The sequence below is a fragment of the Eleutherodactylus coqui genome, chromosome 2 (genome assembly GCF_035609145.1).
Source record: "Eleutherodactylus coqui strain aEleCoq1 chromosome 2, aEleCoq1.hap1, whole genome shotgun sequence".
NCBI classification, from domain to species: domain Eukaryota; kingdom Metazoa; phylum Chordata; class Amphibia; order Anura; family Eleutherodactylidae; genus Eleutherodactylus; species Eleutherodactylus coqui.
This window is the reverse complement of record NC_089838.1, coordinates 219,202,752-219,227,525: the sequence shown is the minus strand read 5'-3', so window position 1 is coordinate 219,227,525 and position 24,774 is coordinate 219,202,752. Positions and strand designations below refer to the sequence as shown.

Genomic DNA, 24,774 nt, shown 5'->3' with positions numbered 1-24,774 from the left:
TGGGCATAAATAGATGATGGGAGACATCTCTATATGGACCACTAATATATTTATACATAGTTATTAGGTTACCCCCAAATTGCCTTTTTCTAAACTAAATAATCTGAATTTTGATAACCTTCCTGGGTATTATAGTCCAACCATTCCATTTATTACTTTAGTTTGTACCCACTCAATTTCTGATATGTCCTTCTTGAGTACCAGTTCCCAAAACTGTACAAAATACCGTATTTTTCGCTCTATAAGACGCACTTTTTTCCCCTCCACAGTGGGTGGAAAAAGTCAGTGCGTCCTATAGAGAGAACATGCTGAGAGCTGACCTGACCTGACCGGCAGCTGAAACAGATAGTAAATCCTTCTTACTGAGCTGCCGGCCCTGTGTACAAACAGGAGAGCAGAGCGGCCGACAACAGCTGATTGCTGGGGGCGGGGGAGTAGTGGGGAGCTGTTGTACGGGCAGACGGCTCCTGCTATGGAGCTGACAGTCTGATAAACATTGCAGGTACGATCTGTAGCAGCGCCCGATGCTTGTAGAAACAGCTCATTAATGAGAGGGAACTTCTGCTCCCCCTCATCAGTCAGCTGTAGGGCGATCATGCCATCTCGGTCCATGGTTGCACCCCTTAGGCTGGTATTTTCCTGAGCTCTCTGGTGAGGTTGGGAAGGACATAAAGCAGAGATCAGAGGACCTTGACATCTGAGCAAATGGACAACACTTATCTGTTGGCTACATAGCAGAGGTGGGAGAGAGCTGCATGTATGGTGTATATATTTGTGCCTAGTTATGTACACATTTATACACCATACATAACCATAATGAGAAATGCCATGCAGGATCCTGGAAAGTTGAGTGACAACTAATGGAATCATCATTACATTGTCACTCAGCTCTTTCAGAATCCTGAATGCCAACTGCAGTTATGCAAGCATGTATACAACATGCATTGCTATAACTAGTCAAACATGACATTCAGGGCTCCTGGAAAGCTGAGTGATAAGTAATAGGATCACCATTACATTTACACTCAGCTTTCCTGGATTCTGAATGGCAGGTTGGCAAGTTTTATATACTTCATTCTAAGTTGGTATTACTGCTCTTTATTCCTCATGTATTACCTGACTAACTGCCTGGTCTGGGGGAGTTACAAATATTTTTTTCCTATTTTCCTCCTCTAAAACCCAGGTGCGTCTTATCATCAGGTGCGTCTTATAAAGCGAAAAATACGGTATTTCATGTGTGGTCTGCCCAGTGACTTTTAAAGATAAGAACAATGTTCTCATCATGTACCCCTAGACCTCTTTGGATGCACCCCTATGATCCTATTTGCCTTCGCAGCAGCTGCCTGACACTGGTTGCTCTAGCTTATAGTTAACTAACATCTCCAAGTCCTTTTCTATGTCAGTTTTACTCAATGTTCAAATTCGATGCAATATGAAATAATAAAATTATTATGTGCCTGCATATAACTTAGTGCCAGAGAATACTGCTGCGTCTTTTGTACTATGGTCACAGCACATTTGCACCTGCCCATTTAATTCACTTTTTGGGAAATTGCTAACAGATAACAGTGTTGCATCACTTTTTAAGCCTCTCATCCCTAAAAATCTGTGCGGAGAACATCAATTTATAAGCATAGCAGTAATGCAATATAAAATAATAGAGATATTAGCGGACAGCACATAACTTATCACCCGCACGGTGCTGCAGCTTCTTTGTATGTGTTTGCTATCCTCTTACATAAGTAACAAGTGACATGACTGTGTTATGTTTTTACAAAGAACTGTAGGTAAATCCACAGACTTTAGAGTTATCAAGTTGCGCAAATGAAAAAGCCCCAAACAATCAGAACAGGCTTTACTCCACTAAATCTATACTTTTCAAAGCCAAAAGCTGTTTCCTACCAGTACTTGTTTTCATAGGCTGAAACCACATTCTTGAAATTTCATTTCACATTTATCAGCAATATGTAACGTCCCTCTAAAATATTTTGCATTTTGATGTCTTCGTCTTTTTTACTTTGGTGGATTTATGAAACGGCTCATGAAAAGACAATCCTTGGGGCATTAACGTCACAGAAATGCAATTTCATAAAGAGGTTCTTCAACTAGGCTGAACTTAACATCAATCTGCAAAACAATTTCATGGGGTGACAAAAATAAAAACAAACACAGCTTTATACCGTGGAATGAATCCAATGTGCCTGCGTGCCGCTCGCTGTTCGGAGCGAGACACTTCTTGGAAAATTCTGAAGATTTCTATCTGATAAGTGAAATTATGTGAATTCCAGTCTCTGCCAATGTCAAGATGTATTCTTGTCTGATGGTTCGGGAGAGTGTTAAAATGTGTTGCTGGGCATATCTGCGTCCTGCTGATATTTTCCAGCAAACTTTAATCTGCGGTGAATATCTAAGGAGCATTAAACCAAGGTCATCTGAAAACAAATCCGAAGGATACTTTTTATGTAAAGTAAGTACAAGCTGAGAACTTGTCATATTTTATCTTTATCTTACGTCTGTCCACATTTGGTAAACAGTTGAATAAATGAGCGTTATAATAGGCAGTCGCGAAGAATAGACCAAGATAAATTATATTATTCATGATTCCAGAAAAAAATATATCATTCCCATAAATGATGAAGCAAAATCAAAAGCAGGTCCTCTCTGGCGGGTAATACAGCCTGCTGACCACTGCTAGTCCTGGGCCAGAAATTGGTAATAGATTACCCCTTTCCAATCCACTGTCTAACGTCTTCCTACATTCTGATTGTAACTTGTACAGCTCCAATGTCAGAAGACGTCCGCCAGGGTATTCTTACCACCTATTGCCAGCCACTCCGCTGTCGGAGCCTCTCTGGTGCACACACACTGGCTTTAGCCAGCAGATGGCACCGTTGTATAACAGCAAAAAGAGAAAGGCTTTTAAGAAACCCTGAATCCAAAATTGGATGGGAAAGGGTTAAAGTAAATCTCCACCTTTTATCCCTCGAATTGACATAGAACTTAAGACACTTTCACACGGCTGAGAAAATCACGCCATATTTTGAATAGTGTCATATACATGAGCAATTTTTTTTCCCGTATCACATCGCGGTCCTGGGAAAAATCGCAGCATGCCCTATCTTTGGGCGGTCCTTTGGAACGCCTCACTAATTGCTTTCAATAGGGCCAGGAAAAACATCACACGGCATTTGAAGTGCATGTGATTGTGATGCGAGGTTTCCCATTGAGAGGATCACTACTTCCCTGAAGTGATCCGAGGTGTTTTGACACAAAAATGCCTCGCATGTGTGGGAAAATCGCATGCTCCAAACACGAAATCGTGCTGACTTTCACTGCCCGACATTGTGCTCGCCCTTAAAGACATATTTCGGAGACTGGCCAAAATTTGGAACATGTTTTTTTGTTGACCTGCACCACCACTGTTTTCTTGCCAGTGTCAGATTTCCAAATTGTTCTGTCAGCCGGGGAGTGCACAAACGAAAATCTCCCACAATGCCCCATTGCGAGTTACTGACGAGAAGCACTTCCATGACTGTACAAACTGTGACATTATAGAAATTGAAGGCACTGAGCATTCCTGGCAAGTAAAACAGTGGAGCATACAGGTCGTAAGCCCTGGATACCAATGGAAACTAAGGTGGGGGGGGGGGGAGATAAGTTATGGTGCTGTAAAGGGGGGTGACGAGGGGCCCAGGCGATGTATTTTTTCTCACCTGCTCTCTGGTTCCTACGGTTTTCGCCACTGAAATTTGCACAGTGTACGTAAATCTGAGTCTTTTCAGACTGCCGTGTGTGCACTCTCCCATAGACGTGGTAGGAGTGGGGCTGTGTCATTGCATCTCTAAGTTGACCATGATGAAAATGTACATCACAGAGTGGGGGGTGGGGGAAAGGATAGTTAGTTTGCAAAAGTTTTCCAGCACTTCACTGTGCAGAAATACGTTATGTCATGTACTGCCTGCATCATATTCCTCACCTGATATGGTACTACACCACACCACACGGTAAATACCAAATCTGTGAACTATTAGAGCTTTCCACTATTACAAGCCAGGCACCTATGCCAGGTGGATAACTTTTTTAGCTTCTAAGTGTAAAACAATGAATGTTTCCTACCCTGACAGCAAGCAGAGATCTTGAAAACGCTGAACAAATTATCTGTTAGCAGTTTTACGAACTTACTTTTGTTAAATTTCACTAATGTACAATAAAAGAGACAAAGTAGAAGACAATACAGTGCATGAATTGTAATGTACATTTTCCGCAAGTTTGGAGCTGTGCAACTGTATATTGTATAATAATTAGGATTATAAATTCTCATGCATTTCTAGTTTATAGTCTCCTTTCATTTTTTGCCCTTTATACCCTAATTTAACTAAGTACTAGAAATTATTTATTTTACTTTACTCAAAGTAGAACAAAGTACCTGCTTCATACTAGAACCAGCTTACTCAAGATGTCTATTGGCTGCCCATTAATAGGTTACGAAAAACACAACCCACCTTTGTCTAAACTCACAAACCCTGCCGGTAGAACAATATTACCTACATGGAAATGTCAAGAAAGTATTTAAAGTTCTTAAAATCTTCCTTCATGTAACAGCAACTTGCACTATTGTAATACTTCCCTGTCAATGGGAAATTGAGGCTGAGACCTGGCAGCTATGTTATTAGAGGTGTTGAGTTTTGTAGGTAACTACATTACATTTTTATAGTCTAGGTAAAGAATATGTTTTTATGTTGACAGCTTTCGTACTGGAGTCTATTGCCGCAGAACATGTAATAACTCATTGGAGCTGAGCCTAGTGTTCCCACAGTTCAGTCAATGACAAATGTCAGCTCCCTAAGTAACCTTATTTCTGCGTTTGCCATGACAGAGAACAGAAAAGATGCATTGTATTAAAATAAACACCTCAGTCCTGCATGCTGATAAACAAGTATCTTTTACATTGCATTTGCATTATAAAGAGGAGGAAGATAAATGAGTTGCTGCAGGGCACAATGTGCTGAGATTGAAGGGCTGCAATTAAGTTCATACTTTGTGTAATAATTGACCCTTTTTGCTACAATGTCAGTATATAGAAACAACAGGAAAAAAAAACATTTCCATTTCCATCACTGCAGGTCAAATAGTAAGGACTGCTGCCAAATCTGTTTGATCTAGAGAAGCAAAGGAATATGGGAAGAAGCCACAAAAAAAGTGGTAAGGCAAGATATTGCCATGAATTAAACAGAATACATAGCTTCTTATCTTAATAGGTCTAAAGGCCCATTTAGACACAATGATAATCGCTCAAAAGATGTCGCTCAAGCGACTTTTGAGCGATAATCGTTGTGTAATTTACAGCGCAAGATGATCGCTCAAGATGAGGGATCACCTTGCGCTTCCAGTGGAGGATGCAGAAGACAAACGGGGTGTCCCCGCTTGTCTTCTGCATTCAGCTGTTTCCCACTCCGAGTGCCCAGCTGTTATACAGCCGAGCGCTGGGAGCGGAGGATGCAGAAGACAAGCCGGGTGTCCTCGCTTGCCTTCTGCATCCAGCTGTCTTCTGCACGGAGCACCCAGGTGTTATGCAGCCGAGCGCTCCAAGCGGAGGATGCAGAAGACAAGCGGGGTGTCCCCGTTTGTCTTCTGCATCCAGATGTTTTTTGCACAGAGCGCCCGGCTGTTATACAGTCGAGCGCTCCGTGCCGGGTATGGAGAACAGAGCTGGACCACTCTGTTCTTCCTACGCAGCCTGTTATCAGGGAGTGGGATACAGCTGAAACAATAGTATCAGCTGTATCCCGGTGTGAATCCCTGATAAGGCTCATCGTCGTCTTTCAGCAGGCTGAAAGACAACGATGAGGGACGGCATAACGAAAACTGCACGATGTCAGTGCAGTTACACATAACGATTATCGCTCAAAAGATGGCTTTTGAGCGTATGGTCCTTTATTGTTTACAGTATGCAGACTATGCATTCCCCATCAGATGCTGTATATCTGATCTTATCATCCCTCTAAAGCACTGCTTCACAAATATGATAGATATATTGTATATCACACTGAATACTGCACAATATGGGAATCAATATGTTTATCTATGGAGCAGTAGTATACAGCGCATAGTAGATCCTTGTTTCCCAACTCCATGGCTTTTCCATTAAACTCCAGAGAGGCAAGTCCTGCAGAGAGTGGTGAAGGACTGGACTGAGTCTTCTCTCTTCAAGGGGCCTCTATGGTATGTATACCCTTGTTATGGAGGATGAAAGACGTCTTATTCAAAAGGGCACCAATCTTGTAAATCATATGTAAGAGTTTAGTCATCTAGTTAGTTAAAGGGACTATCCCACAATAATATGTCTAAATAGATTGTATTTTGAAAAGTAATTATATGAACACTATACATAGTTTAGACAAAATGCACGTTTTCAAGAGCAGTCTTCACCCCGCATACTGCAGGCACACCAGTATAGTCTTCCTGTTGCCATTGGCTATGTCCTTCTGTAATTCCTATACTGAAGGACACGCATGTGTAGAAGACCCATCTTTATTCCGTCATTAGTGGGCTTTTGGGTAGGAGGGGGGGGGGGGGGGACTTTATGCGCCTGTGCAACAACTCTGTTCTGTTACAACAGGACAAGCATACGCATTGGAGGCCTTTCAGGTGGTCTTCCCTGGCATGTGACATAGTTACGCTGCGGGCACATGAGCAGTAGCTCCTTCCTACTAGTACAGATTGAGCATGCACCCAGCAGTATGGCACATGGGCAGTACGCAGCACCTTCATAGTGCTGGAGGCATACTGCGTGTGTCCCAACAGCACCATGCTAGTTCCTCCTCCAGTCCCCTGAGACAGAGCCGCCAGGGAGCTGCTCCCCACAGAGCTCCATGGTATGTGAACTCTGCTGCACTACCTCCTTTCACTGCTCTCTGCTCTCAGATGCAGCAGGCAGTCAGGATGTACTGCGGGAGGAGCAGAGGGCAGTTTGTGCTGTCACGCAGCTGCTCAGCAAAGTTGAACATTTTACACAGGGTGATAAGGTAAGATAACAATTACATTTAGCTTTAGAACAATGACATTTAGCTTTCATTGTTTACATTTAGCGTTCTTTCACAGGCTTTTTTAAGCCTGAGAAAAAACTCTGAGTAGGTTTGAAAGCTTGCTATAACATCATGTATTTTTGTTAGCCATTAAAAGGTATCCTATCTACAGGATTACTTGGTTTCTCTCACTGCCAACAATCAGATTTTGCTCTACTGGCTAACACCGTACCATACCTTTTTCTTTTTACCTGTTTTGAAGACATGTTTGGGTTACCTTAAATAGGCTATTGGGGTATAGGGCTTTTGAAAATAAATATTACATTCTGGGATAACACCTTTAATACTTTTCTACAATTTCTTACAGAAAGTTTTTAGCAGGGGTGTCGCTAGCAATGGAGATCCGAGGCTACAGTCCAATACCCCAAATCCCTAGACGAGTGCAGCCAGCAACTGTCTTGGCAACTGAAGGATGTTGATACAGCTGATATCTACAGTAGAGCAGGGAATCCTAGACTCTACAATTCTCTGTGGCCCAAACTGGATAGAATATAGAGAAAACAATAGACATTATAGTCAACTATCCCCTGATTAATGAATGTGTCTTAATTCCTTCATGCACTGTCACAGTCCTGGCGTGGGAGGCACAATGATGTCACTATATCGCGCCTTCTGCGCCAGGCCGGCGACTGTGCATGAGGGAAGGAAGACGATGCACTGATCAGAGAAATGATGATTATCTGTTCAGGCAAGGCTGACTTTCGGTCACATTATGGATCAACGTTCTCCATGCTTTCCTATCCTTGACCGCTTCTTTCAGTTCTTCCATGTGCATGTTTGTATCCGCCTTCATTGTGTCCAGCCAGCGTGTTCTTTGTTCAACTCTTCGTTGTGACCCACTAACTGTGCCGAGTAATAATGTTGTTTCCAGAGAATTTGTTCCAAAGTATGAGAGTCGCTGTTTGCTGATTTTACCCTCTAGCGATATTTTTGGTTTGATACTCTCTAAGACCATCTTGTTGGTGACCATTGCCATCCATGGCATATGCAGCATTCTTCACCAGCATAAAGAGCATCAATTTTCCTTCTATCCATCTTCTTAAGTATCCAACTTTCGCATTTGTATATGGAGATCGGAAAATAGGTGAGTTTAAAGTTTTTGTTTTCTCTGTAATTGGGAACTGCAGGCAGCTATGATCACTATAAGGAAGGACTGAAATGTTCCTATGTGAAACACTGAGCGGGGAATGTTTAAACGCAACGAGAAGTGAAAGAGCCAACGATGATTTTTATGCCGGTTGAAACTGAACGTTGAACGAGAAGCTCATTCATCGTTCAGCCATTGGCTTCCATTTAAACTGAACGATAATCATTAAAGGGGTTGTCCCGCGCCGAAACGGGTTTTTTTTTTTTTTTAAACCCCCCCCCCCCCCCGTTCGGCGCGAGACAACCCCGATGCAGGGGTTAAAAAAACCACCCGCACAGCGCTTACCTGAATCCCGGCGGTCCGGCGTCTTCATACTCACCTGCTGAAGATGGCCGCCGGGATCCTCTGTCTTCATGGACCGCAGGGCTTCTGTGCGGTCCATTGCCGATTCCAGCCTCCTGATTGGCTGGAATCGGCACGTGACGGGGCGGAGCTACACGGAGCCCCATTCAGAAAAGAAGAAGACCCGGACTGCGCAAGCGCGGCTAATTTGGCCATCGGAGGGCGAAAATTAGTCGGCACCATGGAGACGAGGACGCCAGCAACGGAGCAGGTAAGTATAAAACTTTTTATAACTTCTGTATGGCTCATAATTAATGCACAATGTACATTACAAAGTGCATTATTATGGCCATGCAGAAGTGTATAGACCCACTTGCTGCCTCGGGACAACCCCTTTAACTTTCCTTTGAACAATTTTGGGTGCTACTATCACTATATAAGGGGGCATTTACAAGGGAATTATTACCTAAAAAAAAGGACAGAGGGAGCTTTATTAATGTCTAGTGGGCATTACTATTATGGTAGCAATACTGTCAGTATTATTATTTGCGAGGACAAAAGGGGCATTATTGTTTACGAGCACAAAGGAGGCCCCATTATCATCTGGGATACCAAGAATAGCACTATTACTGTTTGGGGTACAAGAGGTGGCACTTTTAATGTGTGGTGCACTAGTAATGTCTGTGGCACAATATGGGGCACTATGTATCTGGTACTATTGTTTTCAGGGGTTGCCTGTGTGGCACTATTTTCTCGGGGTAATTATAATTAGGACACTTAGTTCTGAAGTTTAGTATTTGAAGGGCACCAAACCATACAGCAGGTACAGTACTAAAAGCAGAAAGGGCAGCAAAAGGCACAGAATTGGGAGTAGCAGAAGGATTAAACGTTTGTGTAAGTTGGCAAAGGTATTTTGAAGTGCTAGTAAAGTGTGGAGCTAGATGTCTCTGTTGCTAGCTCTGCCTGCATTCACTGAGTGATCATGGCTCCAGTGTGAAAGCAGAGGAGCGACTATTGCTGGGAAGACTGTCTGCACTTAAGCTTAAGGCTTATTTCCATAGGAATATGCATAAAACACTATGGGCAGACACCCGGTAGAGAGCGCAAATGGGCTGAGTATGCACTGCGCATGTCTGGGAATCTGACGTCACGGACATGCGCGGTGTGATTTTTTCCCCCCAAATTCCCCTCTCTGTTCAGAGTAGCGCCTGTGTATTGAAACGCTGCCCTCTCGCAATGCCTGCGTTTGGACAGCGTTTTATTCGGAGTTCACAGAAGGGCTCTGTATCATACACAAAGTAATAGAGCAAGTTACGATTTATTTATCTTGCACATGGATACAGAGTGTCCACACACTGCTGCGTATGGGAGAATTAAAGCCCAATGACTTTCATTGCATCCTTTCACCGCATGTGTGCAACGCATGCAGAATAGCTGCTGAAAAAACGCCAGTGGACATTAGCCCTTAATGTTAATGTTCGAAGCACGTAAGTAAGGGTGCCTGTCCACGGCGTGATTTACCACCGGCGAATCACGCCCTCTGAAGCTTTCCATAGCACTGCTATGGAAAGCGCCGGCACACTGTCCACCAGCGTAGAATCATTGCCGCGGGATACCGCAACGCCCGTGGACAGGGGGCCTAACTGTTTTACCAATAAAGGATATTTTCATAGAATTCTTATTTGACAAGCCCACAGTTTTCTGTGAGTCAGACGTATACCAATAAAAGTCAGTGAGTATATGTATTAAAGATACAGTCAGTCGTATACTATATGTTTAATTGATGAAGTTGAATATATGATATGTTTATTCGAGAGTGAAGAAATGTATACCTTAACCACTAAATACGATATGATGGGGCCTAATGCGCCTCATGGTGGCCTCACATTGTCTTATTCAGATATGCCTCATTTGTCCTCAAACTCTACAGGCTGCTCCCTTCACCTGCCAGAGATAAATCCCACAGCTCACTAGCTCAGTCCATCTGTAATGAACAAGATAAAACATACCTGTGTGTCGGCATTTAAAACTTTGATCCTCTGTGTTGATATAAAAAGATCCACTTCTGTTAACGTCTGAGAGTCTCCTTCAGAGTTCTGGAATGACGATGAAAAGAGGGTGAAAATCATATTACTTACAAATACAAAGAGATGGAGGATATGGATACAGATTTCATGGTATCTGATGGGGACTTTCTATACAGTAGTTGTATTGTAATCAGCTAATTTACATGAAGAAAACCTGATAAAAACACTCAAGTCCTTTTTATTTTTTACAATGTATTAATTAACATTCTAATCACTGAAGGAATGAAGTACGTATGAAGGGCTCTTGTCAGTATCTGTTATGAGGGGATGCAAATTGGTTTTCAAGATAAGTAAAAGGTAAAGTCCCCTGGTGCAAGCTCCGAATCATGACCGACTCCTAGGGTGACGCAACATCGTGACATTTTCTGGGCAAACAGTTTTTGCGGGGTGGTTTGCCATTGCCTTCTCCAGTCAACTTTACTCCCCAGCAAGCTGCATATTCATTTTACCAACCTTGGAAGGATAAGTCAACCTTGAGCCGGTTACCTGAACCAAGCGGGGATTAACCCTGCAACCTTCAGGTTGTGAGCGAGAGCTTAGGACTGCATTCTGCTGCCTTAGCACTCTGCGCCACATGAGGCTCTATTCAAATACAAACAACTGTGAATTTACAACAGTTTTGAGTGATTATTCGGCCAACAGTCGTCTTTAGTTAGCATTGGGTAGTTTGACATTTTATGTGCATTTGCAATAACTGTGTGGCTATTGCACAAAAAAAGAATAAAGAATCAGGCAGCAATAATATTCTTCCAATTCATTCCTCTTGGTGAGTGACTAAGGCAAAGAAAATGCAAGAATCGCACTAGACAGGCCCAAGAGAAGGGAGGCTATTGTTATATAGTACACATATAATATTGGTGAAGGGACCTATCAGATTGAAGTAGCCTTCTCCTGGCAGGTGAGTTTATATAATTTACTAAAAATGTGCACTAAGAATCTCTGATTTAAAGGATAGTAAAAAAATAGCAGAAATGCAACTTTAAATTATTAAAATATTAATTGTTTGCATATTATATCTTAGTACCTTTACAGGGTGGCGGCATCTTTCTGCTTGCTTGCTTTCACACTATTGTATCATAGCTGGGATTGCAGAAAGGAAGTTGTAACCCACCACTGGCCTATGACTATAGTCACATTGGATACTTTAGCTATTTTAGTGCGGTATGTTACTGCAGTACACACTGTAGGCCTGGGGTTCTTTGGACCCACCAGAAGAAACGATTCTGGGGGTCAACACTCCATCTGTACATATGTGTATTTCCACTTTTAGTTGGGTTGTAAACTTGAGTTGGCCATACACATGAGAGAAATGTCACCAGGATTGGCTAATATGTATTGTGGTGTCCCGATTCACCCTCGAAAGCAGATGCTGGGGGAAAAAGGATCAGGCATGATGGATTTCAACTGCCTGATCTTGAGTTCTCATGGGAGGTACGCTGCCATCAGAAGTGTCTGGCATTGGCTAACTTCCCTCTCCATATTACAAACACTTTCATACTCATTCAAGTTGAGCATGTATGTGCATGGAGGAGTTGGGAGGAATAACTGTCGTCAGAGTCGGCCAACTAAGGTGTATGGCCATCGTTAGTTAAGACTTATTTTAAATCCCTATGTGAATATTTTAAAATTTATCACTATATATTAGATAGATAGATAGATAGATGATAGATAGGAGATAGATAGGAGATGGGAGATAGATAGATAGATATTAGATAGATAGGAGATAGATAGGAGATGGGAGATAGATAGATAGATATTAGATAGATAGGAGATAGATAGGAGATGGGAGATAGATAGATAGATATTAGATAGATAGGAGATAGATAGATAGATAGATAGATAGATAGATAGGAGATAGATAGATAGATAGATATGAGATGGATAGATAGATAGATAGATAGATAGATAGGAGATAGATAGGAGATAGATAGGAGATAGATAGATAGATAGGAGATAGATAGGAGATAGATAGATAGATAGATAGATAGATAGATAGATAGATAGATAGATAGATAGATAGATAGATAGATAGATAGGAGATAGATAGATAGATAGATAGATAGATAGATAGGTGTATGCATGTAATCAACTCATGTTAGTAACAAGAAAAGAAGTGCTATTTCTGAAACCATTAGGAAGATTCATATAGTTCAGTCAACTCAAAATAAGAAAAACACTTTCTAGCTTCAGGAAAAATTATTTTAAAAAACCCTGTTATCCAGCATATTGTTATCAAGAGAAAAGATCTGCCTTGGCACATTTTCCATAATTATCATATGTTCTCATGATAAATGCCATGAGGCATAAAAACAAAGCCGCAGAGGAGATTTTTGGAACTGTTTTCTAGTAAATTACATCTCATCAGTCAAGGCACTTATCATTATGTACTGTGAATGAATGAGTCCAAGTATAGATGAGGAATAAGGGAGAGGCCGTACCATGCTAGAAATTGGAAGTATTTCTTAGCATGATGGAAATTTTAGAAGTATAGAATTGAGAGAGGTTTTAGTTTATTATGGTGAAGAGCACTCACATGTCCAAATAACAATATATACTATTACCTCCTCAGAGTTACTGGGAAATGAATAGAAAAAAAACAATGTCATGCAAGAATGTGCTATACAGCTTCACAATATATTGTATATGAGAAAAAAAAACTATTGAAAGACTATTGTAGAAGAGAAAATGTTATAATCCAACCACCTTGTAGTTAACCCTTTAAAGAAATGCAGTTTTTTCGACTTTTCATCTCCATATTTCCCTAGACCCACCCATAACCTTTTTATTTTTCTGTTGACATTGTCATATAAAGTGTATATAGGAGCCCACTGACACTCTCACATTGAGATTAGTGAGGATTAGTCAGTGTAATCTTAGACTAGACCAGAAATTTATCACAGTGGCTCATGCTAGATAATGCATTTGGTGAATCTTTAGACTCTTTTGTTTAACTTTATACCACTTATTGGTTGTTTTACTTTGTGCCAAAATGTTGGCGTAGATTGTTTAATTTAAGCTACGCCCTTCTCCACAGAGTCAAGCCCATTTTCCTCTAAATTACGCCCCTTGTTAGGTGAGACACAGAACGTATCTAAAACACATAAAAAATGTGTTGCAAGGCACGGAGACCAGTTTTTGGCATACATTGAGCCTAGCATCTAGCTCAGCAAATCTCCCCCCAATTTATGCAAAATCACATATTTTTCACATTGCTACAGAATAAAACAATAGTGGTTCATTTTATGGATCTGCAAGAGAACCAACTGGAATAGGCAGTGCTACCCTTTGGCTCTTAAAGTACACAAGTAGCAAAGTTTAACTGGCTACAATTTATTGTATCTTAAAGCAAAAAAAGCCATTGAAAAGGCAAGAAAAAGGTCTGTGCCACAGTTCATATAATAATAATAATAATAATAACATAATAATCTTTATTTGTATAGCGCCAACTTATTCCGCAGCGCTTTGTGTTTGTGTATCGGGAGAGAGTTGTCAGTCTACATGATACAGGCAGGGAGAGGCCAGTGTGGCCCATTTGGCCTAATGTTCACGAGCGGGTTTTAATTGCGGAATCCCCGCGTGGTACCCGCACGGATGATCCGCAGTTCGAGCCGCCCATAGGGAGATATGGGCGTCCGCAGCTTAATTAAAGCATGCAGATTTGTTTTGCAGCCCTTCTGGTCCGGAAAACAAATCGCAGCATGTTCCACTTTGCTGTGGATCCCACAGGGATGGCTTCCATTGAGGTCAATGGAAGCTGTCTGATCCACAGCACCCCCGCAGCTGTCACTGCAGACATGCCGCGGATCCTGCGGGAAAGCAGGAGATTTTTTTAAAAAAAACTCCATTGTGCATGTTGCGGCGCCCCTGCTCACTTCCACAGAGGAGAAGATAGAAGACCCGCAGAGGATCTGGACGGGTAAGTAATGTCCTCTTGTCGTGGACAGGGTGGGACTCTGCTGGGGGCTGCCGCCCACAGAATCTGACCCGCCCGTGGACATGAGGCCATACTCCTGACTTGAAGCTATGTTTTGAGTCAAACTTCAACCTATGTTGATTCAGAAATGCCGGAGCATTTCAGAAAAAAACAAACATGAGTGCAAAGGTTTATGCTGCCTATGGTTTATGCTGCCTATGGTTTATGCTGCCTATGGTTTACGCTGCCTATGGTTCATGCTGCCTATGGCTCAGGCAGCATGAACCTGGTGACAGATTGCCTTTTAATAGATTAGTGAAGCTATTTGCATTGATGATAGACGTCTTAAGTATATAATCGATTATTAAAATAATCCATTTTAAACTTAAGTGGTTTGGATGCTGATGGAATGAAAAAAGACAATGAAATGGATGTCATTAAAAATAGGAAACATTCCACACACCGCTTTTTTCTTGATTTTAGCAGCCTTCTGCATCCTCTGAGTAGACAGCAAGATGTGATAGAAAGGATGAAGGAGTGTGTACACAAGGAGAGAGAGAGAAACAGAGAAAAGAGTAATCTATTAGCATACAATGCTGAGGGGATAACAAGGAGACCCATACCAACCAGCTGTAAGGTTGTGATACACGTGATAGTACCATAGTCAAGTCAATCCACATCATTTATACAGCATATTACTAGTTCAATGTTAGCATATGGTTACCACATGTTCAATCAGTAAGTCATCAGCACAGAAATATAGGCTGATTCAAAAAGAATGGTTCAGAAATAGAGCTGATTTCTTCATACATGAATCTGACATACAACAGCCAAAATGGCATAAGATGTTAGAAGAACTCTTCAAGTCTTTAATGCATCTTCCAGACATTTGATGTTGGGGCTGTTGGTGACATCAGATGACCTAAAGTAATGCAACTTCACTGCAGTGGAAAAAATAACCAAGGATCTGTTGGGACGAGTCTGCGCAGAACTAGACTACCGACTTGACATATACTACTACATCCCCAACAGCGCCCTTTTTAAGAGTTGCTACGCAATGATATTTCTGCAAATAAAAAAAAGCTCTATTCTTCATATACAGAAGAATGGAAATCAGTACAGAAACTGAAGATGACCAGACTGGCTAAGCACAAGTATCATATATTTTATTACTCCTGGTCACCTAATTCATTGATAAAATGGCCATACGAATCATATACCTCCCGAAGTTTGAATCCCCATTTACAGTCATCCCCGATCTGTAGAGGAATGTCTGCAATACACCCAAGAAACACCCATTTATAAGTTGAATAATCACTCCGTTTGTGGTAGACGGAAATATTGGTCTCCATTTCAGCCGTTTTCTACAATGACGGAGATTAGTTCCATCCAAACTCTGTCCAGGGGTTTCGTTTTTGAGTTTTTACATGTACAACTTTACGGGACCCTTGGATGGGCCTAATAATGAGATACAAACGAGCCCCTACATATACAGTAGCATATTCTCTTAACAACTACAGGGGATATCTGTCTACCAAATGGATCAGCAATAGATAAATCAAGGATTATATTGTCAAATGTCTTCAATAAGGTTTACAGGGAAACTTGGAAATACAGTACATGTTTCTGCTTGTCTGTTAACAGCCTAAACTTGGTGTACATGGGAATAGGCCAAGTTTCATCCATGGATATTAAAGGGCCATTCCCATCTAATAACGGTACAGAATATTGTTATAATCACTAGGAGTTCAACCTTTGGGACCAGCATTTATCTGAAGAATAGTGAAACCGAAGTCCCTTTGGGGGCGCTCACATAGCATTATTGTAGACGTTGTGAGACTACGCTCGGGGTTCCGTAACAGCCGATGAAAGAGGCGAGGTCATGGAATCATGGACGGGAAAAAAAAGGGGTATTCACTTCTATTGTGAAACAGACTCCTTTCTGCTGTCCGTTTCACAAGGTTCCCGTGTGTTTCTGTTATATTTGGAGTCCAGAATAATGCAGTTCACTACACTTTTCTGTGCTCCGAATAAAATGGAAACAAATTTGTGATTTTTGAATAGATTGCCAAGAAAAAACAGGTTGGAAAGCCAAGATACAGTAAGCTGTGGTTTTAGCAGCAATGTGTGCATTACCTTTTTTTTTAAATAACATGAATTATGAAAATTCTATCTGTAAATTGCCACATCAGCCATACATGAACATATCAGACTGTGGGGTAGATTTATGACACTTGCTTTTTTGTGCTTTCACTGAGGGCAGAATTAGTCTTCACTGACATTTAGGTGTAATAATTGCTATCCCTATAGGGCTTGAATCTATTAAGACCATTTTCACACGGCCGAGCAAATTGCGCAAAATTTGAGTTGCAAGGCACACAAATCTTGCATGAACATGAACACTAAACTTTTGAATGAGGTCATACACATGAGCGATGTTTTCCCGTATTGCAGAGAAACAAATCGCATCACGTCCTACCTTTGGGTGGGCCCCCACATCGCATCGCCCACTGTTCTTAATGGGGCCAGTGGCAGCATTGCACCATGTGCTAGGTGCACGCGAGGTCTCCCCATGGAACACCGTCACAATGGAAGATCGCTACTTCCCCGCAGTGATGCAAGGTGGTTTTGAGATAAAAATGCTTTACATCCGCAGGGAAATTCACTGTCTGCTATCGCACTCGCCCGTATGAAGTTAGCCTAAAATTTGCATGTCTTTATTTTTAAAACCACAAAGTTAAATTCCACTGCGGAAAGGCTTTCTGCTGCAGAAATAAGGACATCTTGCGGAATTGTTGCGAATATCTAAACAAGAGATGTAATTCCGCAATTAAAGTCTGCAGTTAAAAAAAATGCAAGAAATTCCACAAAACTTTCCGCAGAACGGATTCCACAGTTAAAAGGACAACAAAACGTATTCCAAATCCACTTTATTTGACAAAATCAGCAATTGCGTTACATCCTGCGGTATAATTCCGCCCATGAGATAGCATCCTTAAAGAAAAATTGTCCATGTGGCCTATAGCAACCACGGTGGAGATTTCATTTTCTAGGCACATCATTAAATTAAGTAATTAAATCTGAGCTGTGATTGGTTGCTATAAGCAACAAAGACAGTTTTTCTTTCAGACAGTATCATAAATCTCCCCATGTGAAAACACAATAATGGCGGTTAAATTTAAGTTCGGCATGAAATAAATTGTAGATTATACATGGACTTATTCAGATATATGAGTTTTAACAGACGCCTGAACATAAAATCCATAAAGCCCTCACCTTCACACGGCTCACAGCCTCTTGGGCTTGCATCATTCTGATATTTTTTGATGGGTTGCGTTCCGACAACAGTTGTGTGGAGCCCAAGAAATTGGCTGCAAAGATAATTCCATCAATAAGATCCTCTGGCTCACAAGGGCCGGGCACTGGAATGAGAGATAGCAGTCGGTTACTAGAGTCTAATCACTATATGCGGTACTTACAGATACAGAAAGAATACTGGAAATGGTAAGGTAGTAAGATTAGACTAATACAACATGTTTATGCACTTTATTCTCACTTATTTCATCACATATTTCATAGTTTTCAGGTTTAAAATAACACACCTTTCTTTTTAAATTCATGTATTTTTACATAAAACACATTTTTGCAATTGGATGTGATTAAAGATGTTCACCGTTTATTCTCTGTGCTTGCAGTGTACACCAATGTGCTGCAAGCTGTAGGACCGAAATTACTGCAAAATCCCAAAATTAAGGGTTCAACATGAAGATTAGAGCAGGGGGAGAGGTGTATAAACTCAAAAAGCTATAATGTCCTTTTATACGTGTCCCTCAGCTGCTGTCCCTGCCCCTGATTATATCTATCAGACATCTTTCCTATAACAAGCTGAACTCATCAAGGCTGTCCACTATCACCTCTAATCTTTACGCTAGTCATGGAGCAGCTGTCCAACTCTATTAGGTCTTTCTCTATGATTCATGGCATCTCTATAAGAAACTCCTCCTGTCTCTTTGCGGATGATGTAATTATAGCTGTCTCAGACCCAGTCAACTTTTCATAATAGGTTTAAAGTTTGAAAGCCTTCCGTGATATTTCATATTACAAGAATAATGCCTCCAAGACCCAACCCAGGATAAAATCTCCCACAGCTCCTTCTATTTTGCCTTTGCTTGGACACCCAGCCACATACTTTATTAGGTGATCACTGTATCCTACTCAATTTCTCTTTTGCATGAACTTAATTACACCCCATTACTTACAAACGTTTAGGATGAACTTCAAAAATACTTGAAAATTGATGTCTCCCGGGTAGGAGAAGGTAGCTACAGTAAGAATGATGGCCCTTCCGAAAAGCTTAGGCCTCATGTCCACGGGGAAAATCGGGCCCGCTACGGATTCTACATGTAGAATCTGCAGCGGGTCCCTCCTGCCCCACGGACATGAGCGCTGAAAATAAGAATAAATGAGAATAAACTCACCTCCCATCCGCTCCGTTTCTTCTCTGCGTCGCGGCCGGATCTTCTTTCTTCGGCCGGCGGATGAATTCGTCACGCCGGCGGCACGTCGTCGACGTGCCGCGCGCATGCGCCGGGCACATCCGCCGAGCCGAAGCAAGGGAGATGCGGCCGTGAGGAAGAGAAGACCTTCCCGGCCCGCTGCGGGTGAGTAAATGCTTTTAAATTCCTATTTTAGGTCTCCCGCGGATCCGGGAGGCTCATGTCCACGGGCAAAATAAGAATTAAAATCCGCAGCGGATTTTAACTCTTCTCCTGCCCGCGGATCCGCACCCTATAGGGATGCATTGACCACCCGCGGGGTAGATAAATACCCGCGGATGGTCAATAAAAAGGATTTTTAAAAAAAATGGAGCATGAAAAAATCTGGACCATGCTCCATTTTCATGCGGGTCTCCCGCGGGGACGGCTCCCGCGGGCTTCTATTGAAGCCTATGGAAGCCGTCCGGATCCGCGGGAGACAAAAATCGGGATTTACTCACACGCTCCATTTCTTCTCTTCTCGCGGCGCCATCTTCTCTCCGTCGCGGCCGGATCTTTTTTCTTCAGGACGGCGCATGCGCGGGGCACGTCACCGACGTCATCATGCGCATCCGCCGAGCCGAAGAAAGAAGATCCGGCCGCGACGAGAGAAGATGACGCCGCAGCGAAGAGAAGAAACGGAGCGGATGGGAGGTGAGTTTATTCTTATTTATTGTTATTTTCAGCGCTCATGTCCGCGGGGCAGGAGGGACCCGCTGCAGATTCTACATGGAGAATCTGCAGCGGATCTGATTTTCCCCGTGGACATGAGGCCTTATACTTTTTCATCCCGCTTTCCAAAGTGTACCTTCATAAACTACAAGCAATTCTAACTAAATTTATATAGAATTTACTCAAAACCTACAGTGTCTATGAAGTGGTTATATGCCCCAATCAGGTTCGTTGCTGGTTTTACAGAGATAAAAGTCCAAACTGGGTGGATAGATGTTTACAAAAGTATATGCATCCGTCTTCAGCTGCCAAGAGGAGCCAACAAGAAACAAGGGCAGCCAAAGCGCTCGGATGAGTACCGCAGCCCCTTCATTTCAGCAATCAGTGAGCATCTCAGCACCTGGACCCCAAGTGACCAAAATGTTTGACATGTCCTTCTGAGATGTCAAAAGTTTTTAAAAAGTGCAGTTATTCTTTAAGTCAAATCTGGGACAACAATCATTTAGCAGCCTTTATACATGGTTTTACTAATCTTAATGTACCTAAATGCGATTTACATACATGTGTGTTTACAGTATTTGGTACATTCTATGTCAGCTAAATCTTCCCCTAAGTTTTTTCTTTAAGGGCTTAAACACACAACCGCGATTTTGTATCTTTCTGTGGGCGTGGAAATTACTCCCGCAAAACACGATGGAACAAAAACATTTATTTCAATGGTTTTGTTTTCACGGTAGTCTCTCTCACACGATATTACTACACACAAGTAAAAATGGGCCTTGCCCTATTTTTTTTCGCACGTACTTTTTCTACGCGCAAAAAAAGATAGGGCAAGACCTATCGTTCTGCTTTTATTTCCTTTGCTTGTACACAGTAGCGCGAAGTTTGAACTAAAGAAAAAAAAGATTTCTGACAGGTTCATGTTTTAATACGCTCCATAGCGGTCAGCATATAAGCGCATGCGCGAGTCTGAAGAAGGACGAATACAACTAAAATAGAAAAAGGTTTATCTAAGGGCTCACTCACACAGGGGCGTACAGGGGCTGAGTATTACACACATATTAATCATGTGCATAATACGTGGTGCACAGTTAAATAGCCTTTTAACTCAGAGCACGCTGTGTCCCGCGCTCATGTGAACACTCCCTGTTAACACGAAAAGTACAGTAAAAAGCGCAGATGCGTGCTTGATAACACTATTTGCATTTTGCGCATATGCTCGTGGTAAGCCGCTCTTACTGTGCACAAGTGGTGATGGATACATTTTGAAAGTTGGCTTTCTCTTCCAGGTGTCATCTCTGCTGCCCATGTAGACCAGCTTCTTACCCCAGTCAGCCAGCAGTAGCGGTGAGGGCAGAAAAAGTCATCAGTTTACATTTAGAATGTAACCAGATTCATTCATCCACAGCAAGGAGCCGGCTCGTAGCGGTCAGCGCCTGTAACGGATGCTACCTGCTCTTTGCAGTTAGCTAGTGTGATTAAAATCATAATTACTTCTCTTTGGCTAAAATCATAATTAATCAGATCAATAATGTGCCCAAGATCTCCTACCCCCCCCCCCCCCCCCCCTGCCCCCAATGCTATAAGCTGTACATAACACAGCACATCCAATTGCAAAAATGCTTTTAAGAATGCATGGATAAAAAAAAGGTAACAAAGCTGTCCATAGCCTTTAATACACAGTTAGAATATCTGTTTTCAAGAGAGGCATACCAATATAAATGGGATTATACCTCTTCATAAGTAATTACCCTAAATATCTAACATTTTTTGCAAAGTAATGATGAGGTGTCAACCTGCAACCACCATAAAAGCTGTAAATTAATAACCACTTCTTTTGTAAATTGCTATTCCCTCCTGAGTAATAACCAGATGTCTCACTATTGCAAAAAGCAGAATACATATCAATGCGTATATATATATATATATATATATATGTATATATATATATATGTAATGTACATATAATGTACCTTTAGCAATTCTACATGCTGGGAGTCACCCCCACTGGTCTGAAAATAGGCCATCAATATCAAAGTCCCAGTAAACTTCTCCAAATCTCCCCAGCATTCCTTGCAGGATCAATATCTGTACAGTATCGACACCAGCTTACTTCTATTAGCACATCTACTACATTAATGCTTAAGACCACCTGAAACTGCATTGTTAATACAAATATAATTCTTTCTTGTCTGAATGGCTGAGGGATCATATGGCTGCCTCTATGACATCAACTGAAAATTTTCTGTTAAGACATAGATGACCTGCTACCATAATTTACAAAGGCCTGTTACCATGACATCTACTTCATAAAACCACTTCATTCAGAGTGTAAGCTCACACTCATGACCTGAAGGTTGCAAGTTCAAACCCCGAATGGTTCAGGTAGCCAGCTCAAGGTTGACTCAGCCTTCCATCCTTCCGAGGTCGGTAAAATGAGCACCCAGCTTGGTCCAGGGTAATAAATAAAAATTACCTGAAAGCGCTGCGTAATAAGTTGGCGCTATACAAATAACAAATAAGATATATATATATATATCTATATGCTTATTACCGTGACATCTACTTCATAAAACCACTTCATCTATGTATATATATATATATATATATATATATACATACCCCATTGAGAACATATAGAAGACAAATCATTCTTCTCTGCCACAGCTGTAACAGCTGTGGCAGAGAAGAACGATGTTTGCCCATTGAATTCAATGGAGCCGGCAATACAGCAGGTTCCACTGAAAGCAATGGGCTGCCGGCGTGCGCGGGATGAATTGTCGGGAAGGGCTTAAAGGGGTTGTCCCGCGCCGAAACGGTTTTTTGTTTTTTTCAAACCCCCCCCCCCCCCCCGTTCGGCGCGAGACAACCCCGATGCAGGGGTTAAAAAAGAACACCGGACAGCGCTTACCTTAATCCCCACGCTCCGGTGACTTCTTACTTACCCGGTGAAGATGGCCGCTGGGATCTTCTACCTCCGTGGACCGCAGCTCTTCTGTGCGGTCCATTGCCGATTCCAGCCTCCTGATTGGCTGGAATCGGCACGTGACGGGGCGGAGCTACACGGAGCTACACCGAGCCCCATTGAGAAGAGCAGAAGACCCGTACTGCGCAAGCACGTCTAATTTGGCCATCAGACGGCGAAAATTAGACGGCAACCATGGAGACGAGGACGCCAGCAACAGAGCAGGTAAGTGAAAAACTTTTTATAACTTCTGTATGGCTCATAATTAATGCACAATGTACATTACAAAGTGCATTAATATGGCCATACAGAAGTGTATAGACCCACTTGCTGCCGCGGGACAACCCCTTTAAATATATAAGCCCTTCCCTGCAATTCATCCAGAAATGTGTTAAAATAAAAAAATATATCAAAATCAAATCATGGTATTTGTATAGCGCCAACTTATTACGCAGCGCTTTCAGGTAATTATTACTTATTACCCCCCACCAAGCTGGGTTCTCATTTTACCGACCTCGGAAGGATGGAAGGCTGAGTCAACCTTGAGCCGGCTACCTGATTAATGCGGGGATCGAACTTGCAACCTTCAGGTTGTAGGCGAGAGCTTACACTCTGCACCACACAAGTATATATACTTACCTTGTCCCGGCAGACGGAGTTCAGCCGCGGCGGCCGGCAGTGGGTGTGAAGGGGGTGTGAGTCAGACTCAGCGCTGAGCCAATCAGGGGGCAGGTCTGACTCGCACCCCCTTCACACCCACTGCAGGCCGGCTGCGCGGAACTCCGGCTGCGGGGAGCAGGTGAGTATGTATATATTTTTTATTTTAACACTTTTCTGGATGAATTGCAGGGAAGGGCTTATATATTTAAGCCCTTCCCGACAATTCATCCCACACTCGCCCGCAGCGCATTGCTTTCAATGGAGTCGGCTGTATTGCCGACTCCATTGAATGCAATGCGCTGGACAGCTCCAGCCCGTTTCTAATGAAACGCGGCTAGGAGCAGATTTTCGGGCACCGTACACGCGATTTGCGGATGCGCATCCGTCATGCGATCCGCAAATCACGCGAAAAAACGCCCGTCTGACTAAGGCCTAACATGGAAAAACACCAGAAAGGTTTTGCATATCCAAGCGATTCTGACATTGTTTTTTTCGCCACATGTTGTACTTCATTTAGGCGGAAAAAATAGACCAATAGAATTTGTGTTTATTTATTAAAAGCGCCAAAATTGGGAAAATTTTGAAAAAATCGTCATTTTTTCACATTTCCAACTGCAATATCTTAAATATGTGCAAACATAATATCGAAATTTTTGCTAAGATTTATATTTCCACCCGTTTACTTTATTTTGGGCGCACATTGGAAAAACTTTCGTTTTTTTTTTAACCATTTAGGAGACGTACAAATTTAACATTTCTTTTTAGCATTTTGAGGAACACTTTGTTTTCCTACACCAAGCCAAGATTGGAAAGGCTCATGAGTGTCAGAATAATAGATACCCCCACAAATGACCGCATTTTAAAAACTACACCCCTTAGTGTATTCACTGAGGGGTGTCATGAGTATTTTGACCCCACTGTTTTTTTTCAGGAATTAATTCAATTTAGAGGAGAAAAAGTAAAATTTCATATTTTTGCAAATCTGCCATTTTAAAGACATATTTTTTTCTATAGTTTACATGAAAATGAGGATTTACACCCCAAAATGGATACCCCTATTTCTCCCGTGTTCAGAAATATACCCATTGTGGCCCTAATGTTATATCTGAGTCCACAAAGGGGCCCAAAATGAAAGGAGTAGTCAGTGTCTTTCAGAAATTTTGCTTGAAGTCCTTTTAGGCCCCATAGCACACATGTAGAGTTCTTGAGCGCCCAAAACCATAGAAAACCCCCACAAATGACCCCATTTTGAAAACTAGACCCCTTAAGGAATTTATCTAGGGGTGTACTGCATATTTTGAGCCCACAGTTTTTGAATGAATTCAAGCCAAGCAAAAGGAAAAAATTGTGATTTTCGTTTTTTCGGCAATTCTGTCATTTTAAAAACAGCTTTTTTTTGTACAGCACACATATGAATGAAGACTTGCA

General features: G+C 41.9%; 1 protein-coding gene across 2 annotated transcripts in view; it reads right to left on the bottom strand.

The window, feature by feature from the left end:
* The window catches only part of APBA2 (amyloid beta precursor protein binding family A member 2), a 313,956-nt gene that overhangs the window by 91,416 nt on the left and 197,766 nt on the right, over window positions 1-24,774 (bottom strand). The window contains exons 5-7 of one of the 2 annotated variants that reach the window (XM_066592503.1): window positions 17,791-17,936; window positions 14,978-15,013; window positions 10,524-10,610 (exon numbers count right to left, since the gene is read on the bottom strand). In XM_066592503.1, the coding sequence (XP_066448600.1) occupies window positions 10,524-10,610; window positions 14,978-15,013; window positions 17,791-17,936 (269 nt within the window). The remainder of the gene's footprint in view (window positions 1-10,523; window positions 10,611-14,977; window positions 15,014-17,790; window positions 17,937-24,774) is intronic. The other variant, XM_066592504.1, reaches the window with a different exon arrangement.